General features: G+C 34.0%; 1 protein-coding gene across 11 annotated transcripts in view; it reads left to right on the top strand.

Annotated features, from left to right (window-relative positions):
• The window catches only part of AGFG1 (ArfGAP with FG repeats 1), a 71747-nt gene that overhangs the window by 49643 nt on the left and 9512 nt on the right, over positions 1–12592 (top strand). For 3 of the 11 annotated variants that reach the window (XM_017529092.2, XM_037738744.1, XM_017529093.2), the window contains 6 exons: positions 43–114; positions 1440–1649; positions 3045–3225; positions 4512–4591; positions 4791–4883; positions 11098–11145. In XM_017529092.2, coding sequence (XP_017384581.1) covers positions 43–114; positions 1440–1649; positions 3045–3225; positions 4512–4591; positions 4791–4883; positions 11098–11145 — 684 coding nt within the window. The remainder of the gene's footprint in view (positions 1–42; positions 115–1439; positions 1650–3044; positions 3226–4511; positions 4592–4790; positions 4884–11097; positions 11146–12592) is intronic. The other 8 variants (XM_017529103.2, XM_017529099.2, XM_017529098.2 and 5 more) reach the window with 4 other exon arrangements.

The following is a 12592-nucleotide window of genomic DNA, read 5'->3' as shown; positions in this document are numbered from 1 at the left end:
TTTCTTTAACTTTCATCATTTACATAATTTCTGGCTGTCCAGCATTTAGAATGCTTTCATCTAGCTGCAGTTTTGGTGAATTTACTTCAGCTTTTCCTCTTCAGGCTACCCACAGTAAGTTCTGTTGTCAAGTAGGCATCTTATACTAATTTGTATATTTTTGCTATACTTCAAGGGTTTTTCCAATTGTAGATTGTTCATCTTTAGTAATAATCCTTCATAAAGATCTCTTCCAACTCTATTTATTAAACTCAGAGTTAGAGAACACAGTAGTAGACAAAGAGTTACTTGGTTTAATCATTAATAATTTGAAATAATATTCTTTATACGAATTTTGAAAGTTCAGTATGTACTTTGTTTGCCAGTTCCTTGTAACAGGTCACAGTCTTTTACATACCAACATATATTACTTAGCTTTAATTGAAACTTAACTCCTGAAAGAAATTTTATCATTATATATTTGTTTTAGAATGTATAAAAACCTGTTTGATAGAAAATGTTCGTATTTTTTAATAGAGGTTCATGCATTCTGTTTTAAATTTATCTGTAGTTGTCTTTTCTATTACTTTAAGGTATAATTGTGCATATGTACTATTTTGATTGCTGAAACCAAAGATTAGAAATAAAGAACTAATATCCCAAAGGTGTAGGATCAAAAGTATAGAATGAAATCTACTGGTTTTAGTCTTTTGATAGTACTTTAAGGAGGTCTCTATAATAGAGAACAGACTTTAAAGATTTAACGGGATATACATAATAGTGGCCATTAGATGAACTGTGGTTTATAAAGTCAAAAATTGCTATAATGTATTATGTACTATAATTTTAATGCCTTGACCTATATGGTAGGGCATGATTTTACAGTGAACATCATGATATTGTAGACACATTAAATTATTATGTGGAATTAAATGTAACTCTTCAAGTGAAGAAAGTGTAAATGTCAATGACCATCTTTTAAAAAATTCTACATCACTGTAACACATTTTTACATGTTGTTAATCGCTATCCCTGGTATTTTTTTAAACTATGTCACCATGGAGTCACAAAAATTTGAAATTCTTCAAGTAAGATACTTTGCATCTTGTTTGCAGTCTGTTTAGGGAGAGCTAGTAAAAGGCTATAGCATATTTGGACTAGAAAGTAACTGAATCTCAAACCAGGTAGCATAGAGTTACCTCCCCATGAATTACGTTTTTCATTGCATGGTAGGTAATAAACAGAAACATGTTATTTTACATGTTGCCAAGGCCTTTGAGAAATCTACTTTTACAAATTATAAAATGTCACTTGTAGTCAAAAGCCTTTGCCAGTCATTGATTTTAAGGTTGTGGGATTGCTTATAGGACATTTAATTTAGGAAGAAATGATCATACAGTCTACTAGAGAATATTAGGAAAAGCTTAGAAATTTCAAGTGCTCTGTTTATTCTGTTACAGGTGGAAGTGCTACATCAGTAAATGCTAATTTTGCTCATTTTGATAACTTCCCCAAATCCTCCAGTGCTGATTTTGGAACCTTCAATACTTCCCAGAGTCATCAAACAGCATCAGCTGTTAGTAAAGTTTCTACGAACAAAGCTGGTTTACAGACAGCAGACAAATATGCAGCACTTGCTAATTTAGACAATATCTTCAGTGCCGGGCAAGGTATCAAGCTTTAAAGAAAACAAATACAAATTTGTGTTAAACAGTGCTCTTAATTTGGTTGTATTTATTAAAATCTGGACATGTTATACTTTTCTCAGTTGTTGTATAGAAGTTTTGGCTACACTGTCATTTTAAGTAAAATGTTCACTTGGCCTCATGATCCATCCACTTCAGCCTCCCAAAGTGCTGGGATTAGAGGTGTGAACCTCTGCGCCTGGCCAGCCTGGCCAACTTGCCCAACACGGTGAAATCCCCGTCTCTACTAAAAATACAAAAATTAGCTGGGCATGGTGGCAGGCGCCTATAATCCCAGCTACTCAGGAGGCTGAGGCAGGAGAATCGTTTGAACCCAGGACGGGGAGGTTGCAGTGAGCCGAGATCACACCACTGCATTCCAGCTTGGGTGACAAGGTGAGAGTCTGTCTCAAAAACAAAACAAAACAAAACAAAACACTTCACTTGGCACATTTTGGACCTGAAAGATCAACCATAAAACTGAAGACAGAAGCTGATTTGTAAACTTTCAGTTTTAATAGTTGAGAAAAATTTTATTTTGTCGTAAAAGGCAGCTTTACTTTTCTTTGGCTATAAAGAGCCAAGGAACTCCATTGGCAGAGCTGAATGGGGGGTTATTTGGTGGTTTCTATAGTATATTTACTTTGAATGATTTTCTGTTAACATCTTGGTGGGTTTTTTTCTTTTTAAAAAAATTAATGAATTTTATAGTATATTCTTATATCCAGTTTTATCTTACCTAGTAGCCTCTAAAAATGCATATGGCAGTGGTGAATAGCAGGGGTGTGTTGCTAAATGGAATTCACCTTTCTGATATCTGGGCCTGTTTTTCTCTTCTCCAAAATGAGGGTAATTATAAGCATTGGACTCAGGGAGTTGTGTTCTATAATTACTGCATGTAAGTCATTTAAAACAGTGCCCAGCACATAGTAAGTGCTCAGAAAGTGTTTCCCATTATTAGTGACTCTAATTTTTTTCATGGAGAATGCTGGGGAAGTGATGTTATTGATAGGTTGTTCACATTAAGTCTAGCGTTATATGAATTTATATGTTCACTTGAACAAGATCCACCCATCTTGGAGAAGTTAATGTAGTAGCACTTGAGTTCTTTCTTGGTCATAATCTAGACTTTTTTTTTTTTTTTTTTTTTTGGTGCAGTCTTAATTTTTGTTAAGAAACATATTCTGTCTTTACCACAGTGTTATGTGTAGCAACTAATCCTGTCCAGTATGGTCAGGTTATTTATTAGATTAAGGCTTTGGAGTCCTGCTTAGCTCTGAATCAATTTTAAGTTTACACATGTTTCATGGCAAATGTGGTTGATAAGTTGAAAGCATAACTTTTAAAGTTTTGGTGTAACTTGATTTTGTTCATTCCCAGGTGGTGATCAGGGAAGTGGCTTTGGGACCACAGGTAAAGCTCCTGTTGGTTCTGTGGTTTCAGTTCCCAGTCAGTCAAGTGCATCTTCAGACAAGTATGCAGCTCTGGCAGAACTAGACAGCGTTTTCAGTTCTGCAGCCACCTCCAGTAATGCGTATACTTCCACAAGTAATGCTAGCAGGTACCTCGTCTTAGCTAGCCCTCCTGCTTTGTGTATTTTTTTCCAGCTTTGAATAATCAATTTAAAAAATGACTGTTTCAAGGTATAATTTTAAAAATCTTGAATATATTTGTAAATTTGAATTTGAATTTAACTAATTAAAATATAATCCTTGAATAATTACAATAATTTTTTCTTTCCATCGAATCAGACATTTTTGTTACGTTTTGTCCTTGAACACTAAAACATATTTGACAGCATGTACACTTCTCAAAATGGACAGTTATTTGTAGATTATACTCAGAGAATCCATTTAGTAGTCAAAAAAATACTTTAAAAATACAGTTTTTAGTCATGAAAATTAAACAGTGAAAGTACTGTATTACAGTAAATCCAGATTTTTAGAAGCGTTTGTACCAAAGCCCAAAATCAGTTCTATATCTCTTCAGTGTCATCCTCGTATTTATGAGTAAGCACATCTGCTACTCTGTTCAGATATATCTGTTAGAATTCTTGGCAGCAGGAAGTCTAACACATTTTAAGGACATGACACTTTTAAAAAAACTCTTCTAGTCTTACCTTTATTTAGGAGTTGTGGAAATAGCCTCAGAAATACAAGAGATTTACCTATAGCAATGTTTTATTCGTCTGTTTTCCATTCCTATGGATTGTATTTACTGCTTTTGTTATTCTAGTAGCTTATTTTCCTTTAACATCTTTTCTAGAGAAAAATGTTAGGATTATAACACTTCTGGAAACATAAAGTGTGGTAACATGCTTTGTCTATAATACATGATTTATTGATACTGCATTACAGTACATTAGGGACTCACAAAGTGTGGTCTATAGAATGTTTTAGGTACCTGAGACCCTTTAATGGGGTCTATGAAGTTAAAACTTTCTTAATAATAATTCTGAGAGATTGTTTACCTTTTTAGTAATTGACATTTGTATTGATGGTGTAAAAACAATGGCAAGTAAGACTTGCTGGAGTCTTAACATGAATATTAATTGAGATAGTGGCACCAAACTGTACTAGTCATTCTAATAGTCCTATTCCACCCCACTACACATACAGTTTTACTTGTGTTTTTGATTTTTTAAATGACTATTCTTAATGAAGCAGTAGCAGTTTATCATTACACTTAAATATGTCTTAATTTTCTTTGTGTTGATATTGATGCTGTGATACATGATATGTTCATTATTTTATGGCTACCCTGTAGATTGATTATCCTTACTTTCTCTCTTTTGTTTTCTTTAAAAAAAAAAAAAAAAAAATGAACTCTTTCAATATTTGTTCTCAGCAATGTTTTTGGAACAGTACCAGTGGGTGCTTCTGCACAGACACAGCCTGCTTCATCAAGTGTGCCTGCTCCATTTGGAGGTATGTGCTTTCGGTATATACACTGGTTTTTATGAAGAACCCAACTATCTATTGTGTAGCATTTTCTTAGGAATCAAAGCAGTGATTTGTTATCAGAATCCTTGAGTTTTCGATCTTGATAAATATAATGAACAAATAATTTAAACCTTCAATACAAAATGTATTAGGATTTTATAGTGTATTTTATAATTTTTTAAAGCTACGCCTTCCACAAATCCATTTGTTGCTGCTGCTGGTCCTTCTGTGGCATCTTCTACAAATCCGTTTCAGACCAATGCCAGAGGAGCAACAGGTAAGAAAAAGAGACAGTCAGTGGAACAGTAAGCTTTGGGGAAGGTACTTATCAACAAAGACATCATGTGAAGAACATCAGAAAATGGGGCCTCTTTCTTAGTGAAGTGAATGGCAAATGGATAGAAGAATTTCTCCATAAAGACAAATTCTAGCTGAAAGTTTATAAAATCCTGGAATTTAACAGTTGAGAGGGACCTTAGAAATTATCTAGTGTCTACCCTTTCCAGTTAAAGCTTTCATTTTTCAGGTAGGGAAGGCCAGACATGGAGATGAGACTCCACAGAGAATTTATGACAGAGATGGGACTTGAACAGAGCAATTGAGACTTATTTAGTGGTCTGGTTTCAGAATTACTGGTTTTAACTCATGCGGTCTTAATGGAAGCATCTTACGAAAAGTTTTTATTTTCCTATGAGATGCATCAAATTACTTTATTTCATGAATTCTTAATAATTATGTCTTTTTCTAGTGAATCTCTCTTTCACGTGTTAACATTTTTTAAATTGTGGGAACTTGATTTAGTTGTGGGTATTAATACTGGATATTTTTCTCTTGATAATTTTTCCCTTTAATTTCTCTTTATATTCTCCGTTTTTTCTCTTTAATTCATACTGCAAGCCAGTCACATCTTTCTTATGTTATACGTCTGATTTTGTCGTATTACCTTAAACACCAGAGATATTTGCCATCATCTTGGAATATCAGCAGGTGCATGTGGTGTGGCTGGGTATTCATTAAATGCAGAGTTTGTATGCTTTGTTTTTGTGTATTTGCCACAATAATTTAGAACTAAAGCCTAAACTCCAGTTATGGCAACTGTTGATATTAAATCTTGAGAGATTAGGTACTTGTAACATTGTAATCAAATTAAACCATTAAGAATTACTAGTTTTTAGTAAATCTCTTTGTCATTAACAAGATTAAGAATCGCAATATTAGGAGTTTGAACCGTAACTATTTTCTTTTCACATAAATGTCTTCACTTATCCTTTGTTGGCAACTAGCATAATAGATGTTTGGTAAATATTTGAATTTCACACAAAATTTATCTTTTTAAAAATGGTTTGTTTTAATTCAAGTGTACCTGATGAATGATTGTTTTAAATTTTTATTCATAGAATTTCTTCAGGTGTGTGAGATGTGCAGTGTTTCTGTTTCTTAGTATACTGTTTTGATTTAGGGGACTGAGTTTGTAAAGTGTCTCATGATACAGTGGATTTTTGTGTATTGCCTCATTTAATCCACTCAGCTCTCATAGAACAAATATTTTAATTGTGTGACAGCTGAGGGAACAGGCCCAGAAAAGTTAATTGGATGTATTTTGAGAACAGCTAGCCAAACTTGTGTTTGAGTTCTGATTTATAGTTACTTGTTGGTTGACCATAAGAAAGCCTTTTGAATTTTGTTCTTTTAATGAATGGGGTAAGAATGATAGGAGGATGTTCAAACATTTATTGTGATAAATCTATTCGCAAGATGCTATTATTTATAGATACTATAACCTCATTTAAGAACTGATGAATGGAAGCTGAAATTATGCCTTGACTGAGCCTAATCATGTTGACCTAACGTTTCTGAGCCTTCCTGTTGTCTCTTTCTGTAGGATGTGAACAATATTCTCTTGCTGGCAGGTTTGTTGTGAAATTAGATGATGCAGATTTATCCTGTATGGTCCTTGCATTACAGCATATGCTCAGTAAATCAGACCTATTATTTTTCTTTCATGACTATACCTCTGAGTTGGTTCTATCATTAGAGTTAAGGGCTTTTTTTTTTTTGCTTATTTTACCTAGAGTATGAAAGTATTATAAAAGTTGAAGTTCTTCATAGGATATAAAATAACATGTTCAGATGATATAAGATAATTTTAGTACTAAATAACAAAAAATTATTAGAAAGGTAAAACTACTGTGTCTGCAAATGTTTATTTCAAGGTAATACATTTTTCCCATTATAAGTCATTTTGAATTTATCACATTGATCACCTTTATTAGATTATTATTGAATTGACCAAATCACTTAAACATTAACTGCATGTTTCTATTGAAGCTGAAATACAAACAATACTTTGACAAATGCACTACGCTTAAGAATTTTTAGTGTTTTATACCATCAAAATTAATATTATTGAAGAATTTTTTGTTGCCTTTAAGTATATTAACACTAGCCAAGCACAGTGCCTCATGCCTGTAATCTAGCAGTCTGGGAGGCTGAAGCAGGTGGATCATCTGAGGCCCGGAGTTTGAGAACAGCCGGCCAACCTGGTGAGACCCAGTCTCTACTAAAAATACAAAAATTAGCCAGGTGCGGTGGCATACGTCTCTAGTCCCAGCTACTCAGGAGACTGAGGCAGGAGAATCGCTTGAAATTGCAGTGAGCTAAGATTGTGCCACTGCACTCCAGCCTGGGAGACAGAATGAGACTCTGTCTCAAAAACAGACAAACTAATATATTAACACTGTGAAATTATATTTTGAGGCACCTTTGATCCTAGCACTTTGGGAAGCCAAGGCAGGTGGGTTGCTTGAAGCCCAGAAGTTCAAGACCACCCTGGGCAACATGGCAAAACCCTGTTTGTACAAAAAATACATGGTAGCAGGCACCTGTAGTCATAGCTACTCAGGAGGCTGAGGTGGGAGGATTACCTGAGCCTAGAAAGTTAAAGCTGCAGTGAGATGTAATTGTGCCACCGCATGCCAGCCTGGGTGACAGAGTGAGACTCTGTCTCAAAAAAAAAAAATTGAGGAGGGGGGTATTGCATAATAGTTTTATGTGAAATTTGAAAAGTTGTATCTATATACTGTATATTTTTTAACAGATTATCACTCTGTCACCCAGGCTGGAGTGCAGTGGTGCAATCTTAGCTCACAGCAACCTCTACCTCACGGGTTTTAGCGATTCTCATGCCTCTGCCTCCTGAGTAGCTGGGATTACAGGTGTGTGCCAGCTGATTTTTGTATTTTTAGTAGAGGTGGAGTTTTGCCATGTTTGCTAGACTGGTCTTGAACTCCTGGCCTCAAGTGATCTTCCTGCCTCGGCCCTTGCACAGTGCTGGGATTACAGGTGTGAGCCACTGCACCGTGATCATTCTTAAAATAACATTTGAATAATCATTTTTTCTGGATTTATAAAACTTTGAGGCTTCAGCTTTTTAAAAAACCATAATGTTACATATGAACTCTCATTAGGATGTTACCTATTATGGCCTAATTTTAGGATTCTGTGATATTTAGGATTCTTTTTTCTCCCCTAGAGCTCTTAAATCTAATTAATAGAGGTAAAATAATTTTTGAATAGTAGTAAATTTTTATAACTCTTAGATCTCTTCTTTGTCACTGAATGAATAGTCATTATTTCCTAGCAGTTTAATGAATGAATGGTTTCAAAGATGTTTTTTCCCCAAGGAAAGGAACTTACAGAAATGCAGAGCCTGTTGGATGGCATCTAACCCTCATATCTTTGTTTTATTACCTAGATGGAAATCGATTTGCTAAGATTTAATTAATTTGCCTTAAAGGTTCGAAATTCAGTAATGGCTGATCTGATTTTAACACCCAGAATACTTCTGCACCAACACTATTTTTGTTCCAGTACAGTTGCCTCCATATTTATACTTTAGTTTCACATTGATGAAACATTCACAAATTAACATTATGTACTATTCCTTGTATCTAAATATTCATTAGGCTCACCTCACTTGCCTAGCATATTCCAAAAGTGAGGATTAATACAAAAAAGGGTTGGAGGTAGCTGACGAAAAGCGAAGAAAAAACCCTAAGTAGAAAATTACCTTGAGCTATGAAGGACATATTTTGTTTATAGCATTGGTGATTTACTCTCCCTGTGGTCTCTCATTCTCAGTTTGCTCTTAATAGTTGGACATCTCTAATATTTAATACTCTACAGTTGGTATTTTAAAAAGGTGCCAGAAGTGAAAATTACCAATTTGGTAATTAAAAAAAGAAAGACAGGAAAGTTGTAAAAATTTACACAACAGAAAACTTGATAATGGAGAAAATATTTGCAAATCATACATCTGATAAGGGACTTGTATTCAGAATATATAAAGAACTCTTACAAGTAAATAAAAAGACAACCCAATTAAAAAGTGAACAAAATATTTGAATAGACATTTCTCCAAGAAGGGATACAGATGGTCAATGAAAGAAAAGACAACGATGAACAATGTGAGGAGGTAGAGAAATTAGAAACCTCATGTATTGCTTGTGGGAATATAAAATGGCACAGCCCCTTGGAAAACATTTTGGCAGTTCCTCAAAATGGTCATCAGAGTTAGCGTGTAACTTAGCAGTGCCACTATTAGGAGCATACCAAAGAGGAATGAAAACATACATCTGCACAAAAATTTGTACACAGATGTTCATAGCATCAATATTTATCATCACTAAACAGTAGAAACAACCCAAATGTCCATCATCTGATGAAACCAAATGTTGAATAGTTATACAATGACAAATCATTTGATAATAAAAAGTGATGAAGCATCGGTACATGCTACAACATGATGAACCTTGAAAACATTCTGCTGAGCGAAAGAAACTGGTCACAAAAGGCCACACATTTGTGGTGCCATTTGTATGAAATGTCCGGAAATGGAAAGAAAAAGTAGATGAATGATTGCCAGGGGCTGGGATTTTAGTAGTGGTGGGCAGTATGGGAAGTGACAGCTGATAGGTATGATATTTCTTTTGAGGGGGGATGAAAATATTCTAAAATTAGATTGTGGTGATAGTTGTACAACCCTGAGAATATATTTTAAAAAATTGAACTCTATACTTTAAGTGAATGAATTGTGTGTCGTATGTGAATTGTATTTCCGAAAGTTTTATAAAGTCTAAAAAAGATTTATAGCAGTTCAGGACCAGAGCTTGTGGGGCATCTTGTTGCAGACTAAGGTATATTGATTAATATTGGCTAACAGTCACTGTTGTCTAAAAGTCAGTTTTTGCCAGTGTATTTTGTGAAACATGTCTCCTGTAATATTGTTAGTAAAATTCTATGGAAAGAGTTCTGTGTCTAAATACATGTGGGAAATACTGGAATAAACACAGTTTAACCAATGTCATTAATGCAGGACTGCTCCGAGCCTGTAAAGTGCTTTAAGAAAGGAGATAACTATAAGGGTCACATTTATTTTTCACAGGCCCATCTCCCTCAATTAACCTTTTTTTGTATTTGGAACATAGTGATACTTTTTTAAGTTTGCAAGAAAGTTACATTCATTCAGTATTTACTGCCCAACACTTTAATTCCTTGTTGCTTTTGCTCTTCACAGCAGCTTGAAGTGTAGATACTAATATCTCTGTTCCTCTACCCCATTTGCAAATGAGGAAACAGAAGCTTATAAAATAAAGTAACATTATGCAGCTAGAAAATGACAGAACCACAACTCAGAACCATTCAATTTCTTAATCATTCTTATGCCAGTTTTAAAAGTATTCTAATTTTAAATGCGTGGAAATATATTTTAGAGACAATCTTACTTCAGATTGTTAAAACAAACAAAAAAAGGTTCTAGTATTTAACAATCTAGGTTTACTTTCTATTAATTTATATGTAACCTGTTTATCTTCAAACATGCCAGGTGAGTAAGATCTATACAAGATCCGTTTTGCTTTTCTCTCACTTTTTCAGCCTTTATATTTTAACCTGAAAATACTGTTTACTTTTCTTATGAACTAGTATATTTAGTAGTCTTTCCCTTGTAATACTTAATTAGTTCATTTGAGTTATTTGTGTATTTCTAGTTAATGTGCTGAGTTGTAAATAAAACAATCTAGCATTGTTCATGTGCTGTCTCCCAAGACTTGGTTTCAATCCCAAATGTAGATGCTGGATAATTTCAGATGATTCTATGAATAGCATATTTAGATGTAGCTTATGATGCCTACAAAGCGTTTTTTAATGACTTTTAAAAAGTTGATGCTTATTTGTTTAAAAAATTGATTTCACCGGTTTCTTAATTTGTTATGTATTATTCTAATCTCCCCTTTATTTCAAACAGTATAAATATTACAGTGTCATGAATTAAAAGGCTTCTTTTGTAAATGTGCTTTCGTTATGTATTATGCTACCCCCTTAACAACAGTATGCTGTAATTTTATAACTTTTAATGAAACAAATTTACTTTTATTCTAACAATAGTTATCCACAAGTTAATTGACATTGGTCTCTTTATGGCTTTCCATAAGGCCTTTCTGGAGCAATGCATTCTCAAGTGTTTCCTCACGCTCATTTTGGTAGGTGGCCACAATTAATATCTAGATTTGTGTGGCAATTTGTCTACCTGCTTGTGGAAGCTTCTGCTAGTGTTTTGGATCCCTGCATGTGGAATTAATTTTTTCCCGTGTTTTAAATGGAGTGGGCATGGATGTGTGGCTTTCAGATTACATTGTATTTAAAATTCCATGAAAATATTTTGTGGTGATTTATGTGTAAATGCTGAAAAGCATTACTGTTTACCTACATGGTCACATTAGAGTGTTAATAGCTGTTATGATTCTTTTTCTTGAGTTTGAATTCATGATACTTTGTCGCCTTTTTGATATAGCAAATCATTTTACTGCATTATTCCATGGAGCTTGGTTTTGCTTAACTGTATCCAAGTTTGCTTTTTAGTGCTCTCTTAAAGTGATTTGTCAAAGTTATGTCAATGCATTGTTGTCTGTTATGAAGCCTTCCCGTTACCCTTGCAGTGTGCTTATTATTCTTTAATTCAGTTGCTTCCCAATGGCCTGTTTTTGCTTTTTTTCTCATCAATAATAAAAAAGTAATTTTCTTGATATTCTAATTAGGTTCACCAAGCAAAATTGCATTGTTATAAACATTGTGACTCCAGGGATTACGTTGGGCAACATCTATAACTTGTTTTTCAGCTTTTTAAAAATAAAAGACATTCTGTGTAACATTTTTAATGTTTAATTTCTGTGCATTAAATCAGTGATCTCATTGGTAAATTGGTTAAAATCAGTAAATTCAGTGAATTAGCATGTTACTTTGTATCATGCTAAGAATATTTCATTATGTAATTACTAGTAGTCTATATTTAAAGCAACGTTATTGGCTCTTATTTCACTGAGACCCTTCCTAGAACATATAGGTGGCGGTTCTGTTTTTAATATTCACCAGTAATAAATAACATACTGCCCTGTTATTGCATGTGTTTCTATAATGTACTTTAGTTCCTAAATGATTAGTAAATAGGGAAATTATGGCAGCATTCCACATATGTAGAAGTTGATAACACACATTTCCCCCAATGTGGTAATAATACCTTGTCCACGAAGTAATAACCAGCTAGACATGACAAGGCAAGGAAGAGCATAGTAGCATTGAACACTATGGCCATTTATTCTGCATTCTTTCTAAGAATGCATCTTTGTGGATTTCCCACTAATTTCGATAGCTCAGCTGCCCTAACCTTCCTTAAGTCTTCCAAAGCTGTCTTTATTTACCTTCCAGAAGAGGATGGGAGTCCATATGTGTATATATATCCATATAATTGATTTAATAGGTACATGTCCTTTAATTGTGTTAGTGTTGTTAATAGAATTTCGAATTTCTCTCTGTTTCTCTCTGGCTGTAGTTACAAAGCTTCATAGGTTCTGAGTGGTCTGCCTCTAACTAACCCTGTTTTTCCTATAAGTCCTATTCTTTTTAATGAACTATTTTTCAGTGGTTTTTAAA

This window comes from Cebus imitator, unplaced genomic scaffold, assembly GCF_001604975.1.
Source record: "Cebus imitator isolate Cc_AM_T3 unplaced genomic scaffold, Cebus_imitator-1.0 Scaffold57, whole genome shotgun sequence".
In the NCBI taxonomy this organism is placed as follows: Eukaryota; Metazoa; Chordata; class Mammalia; order Primates; family Cebidae; genus Cebus; species Cebus imitator.
This window is presented reverse-complemented; position numbering and strand designations above follow the sequence as displayed.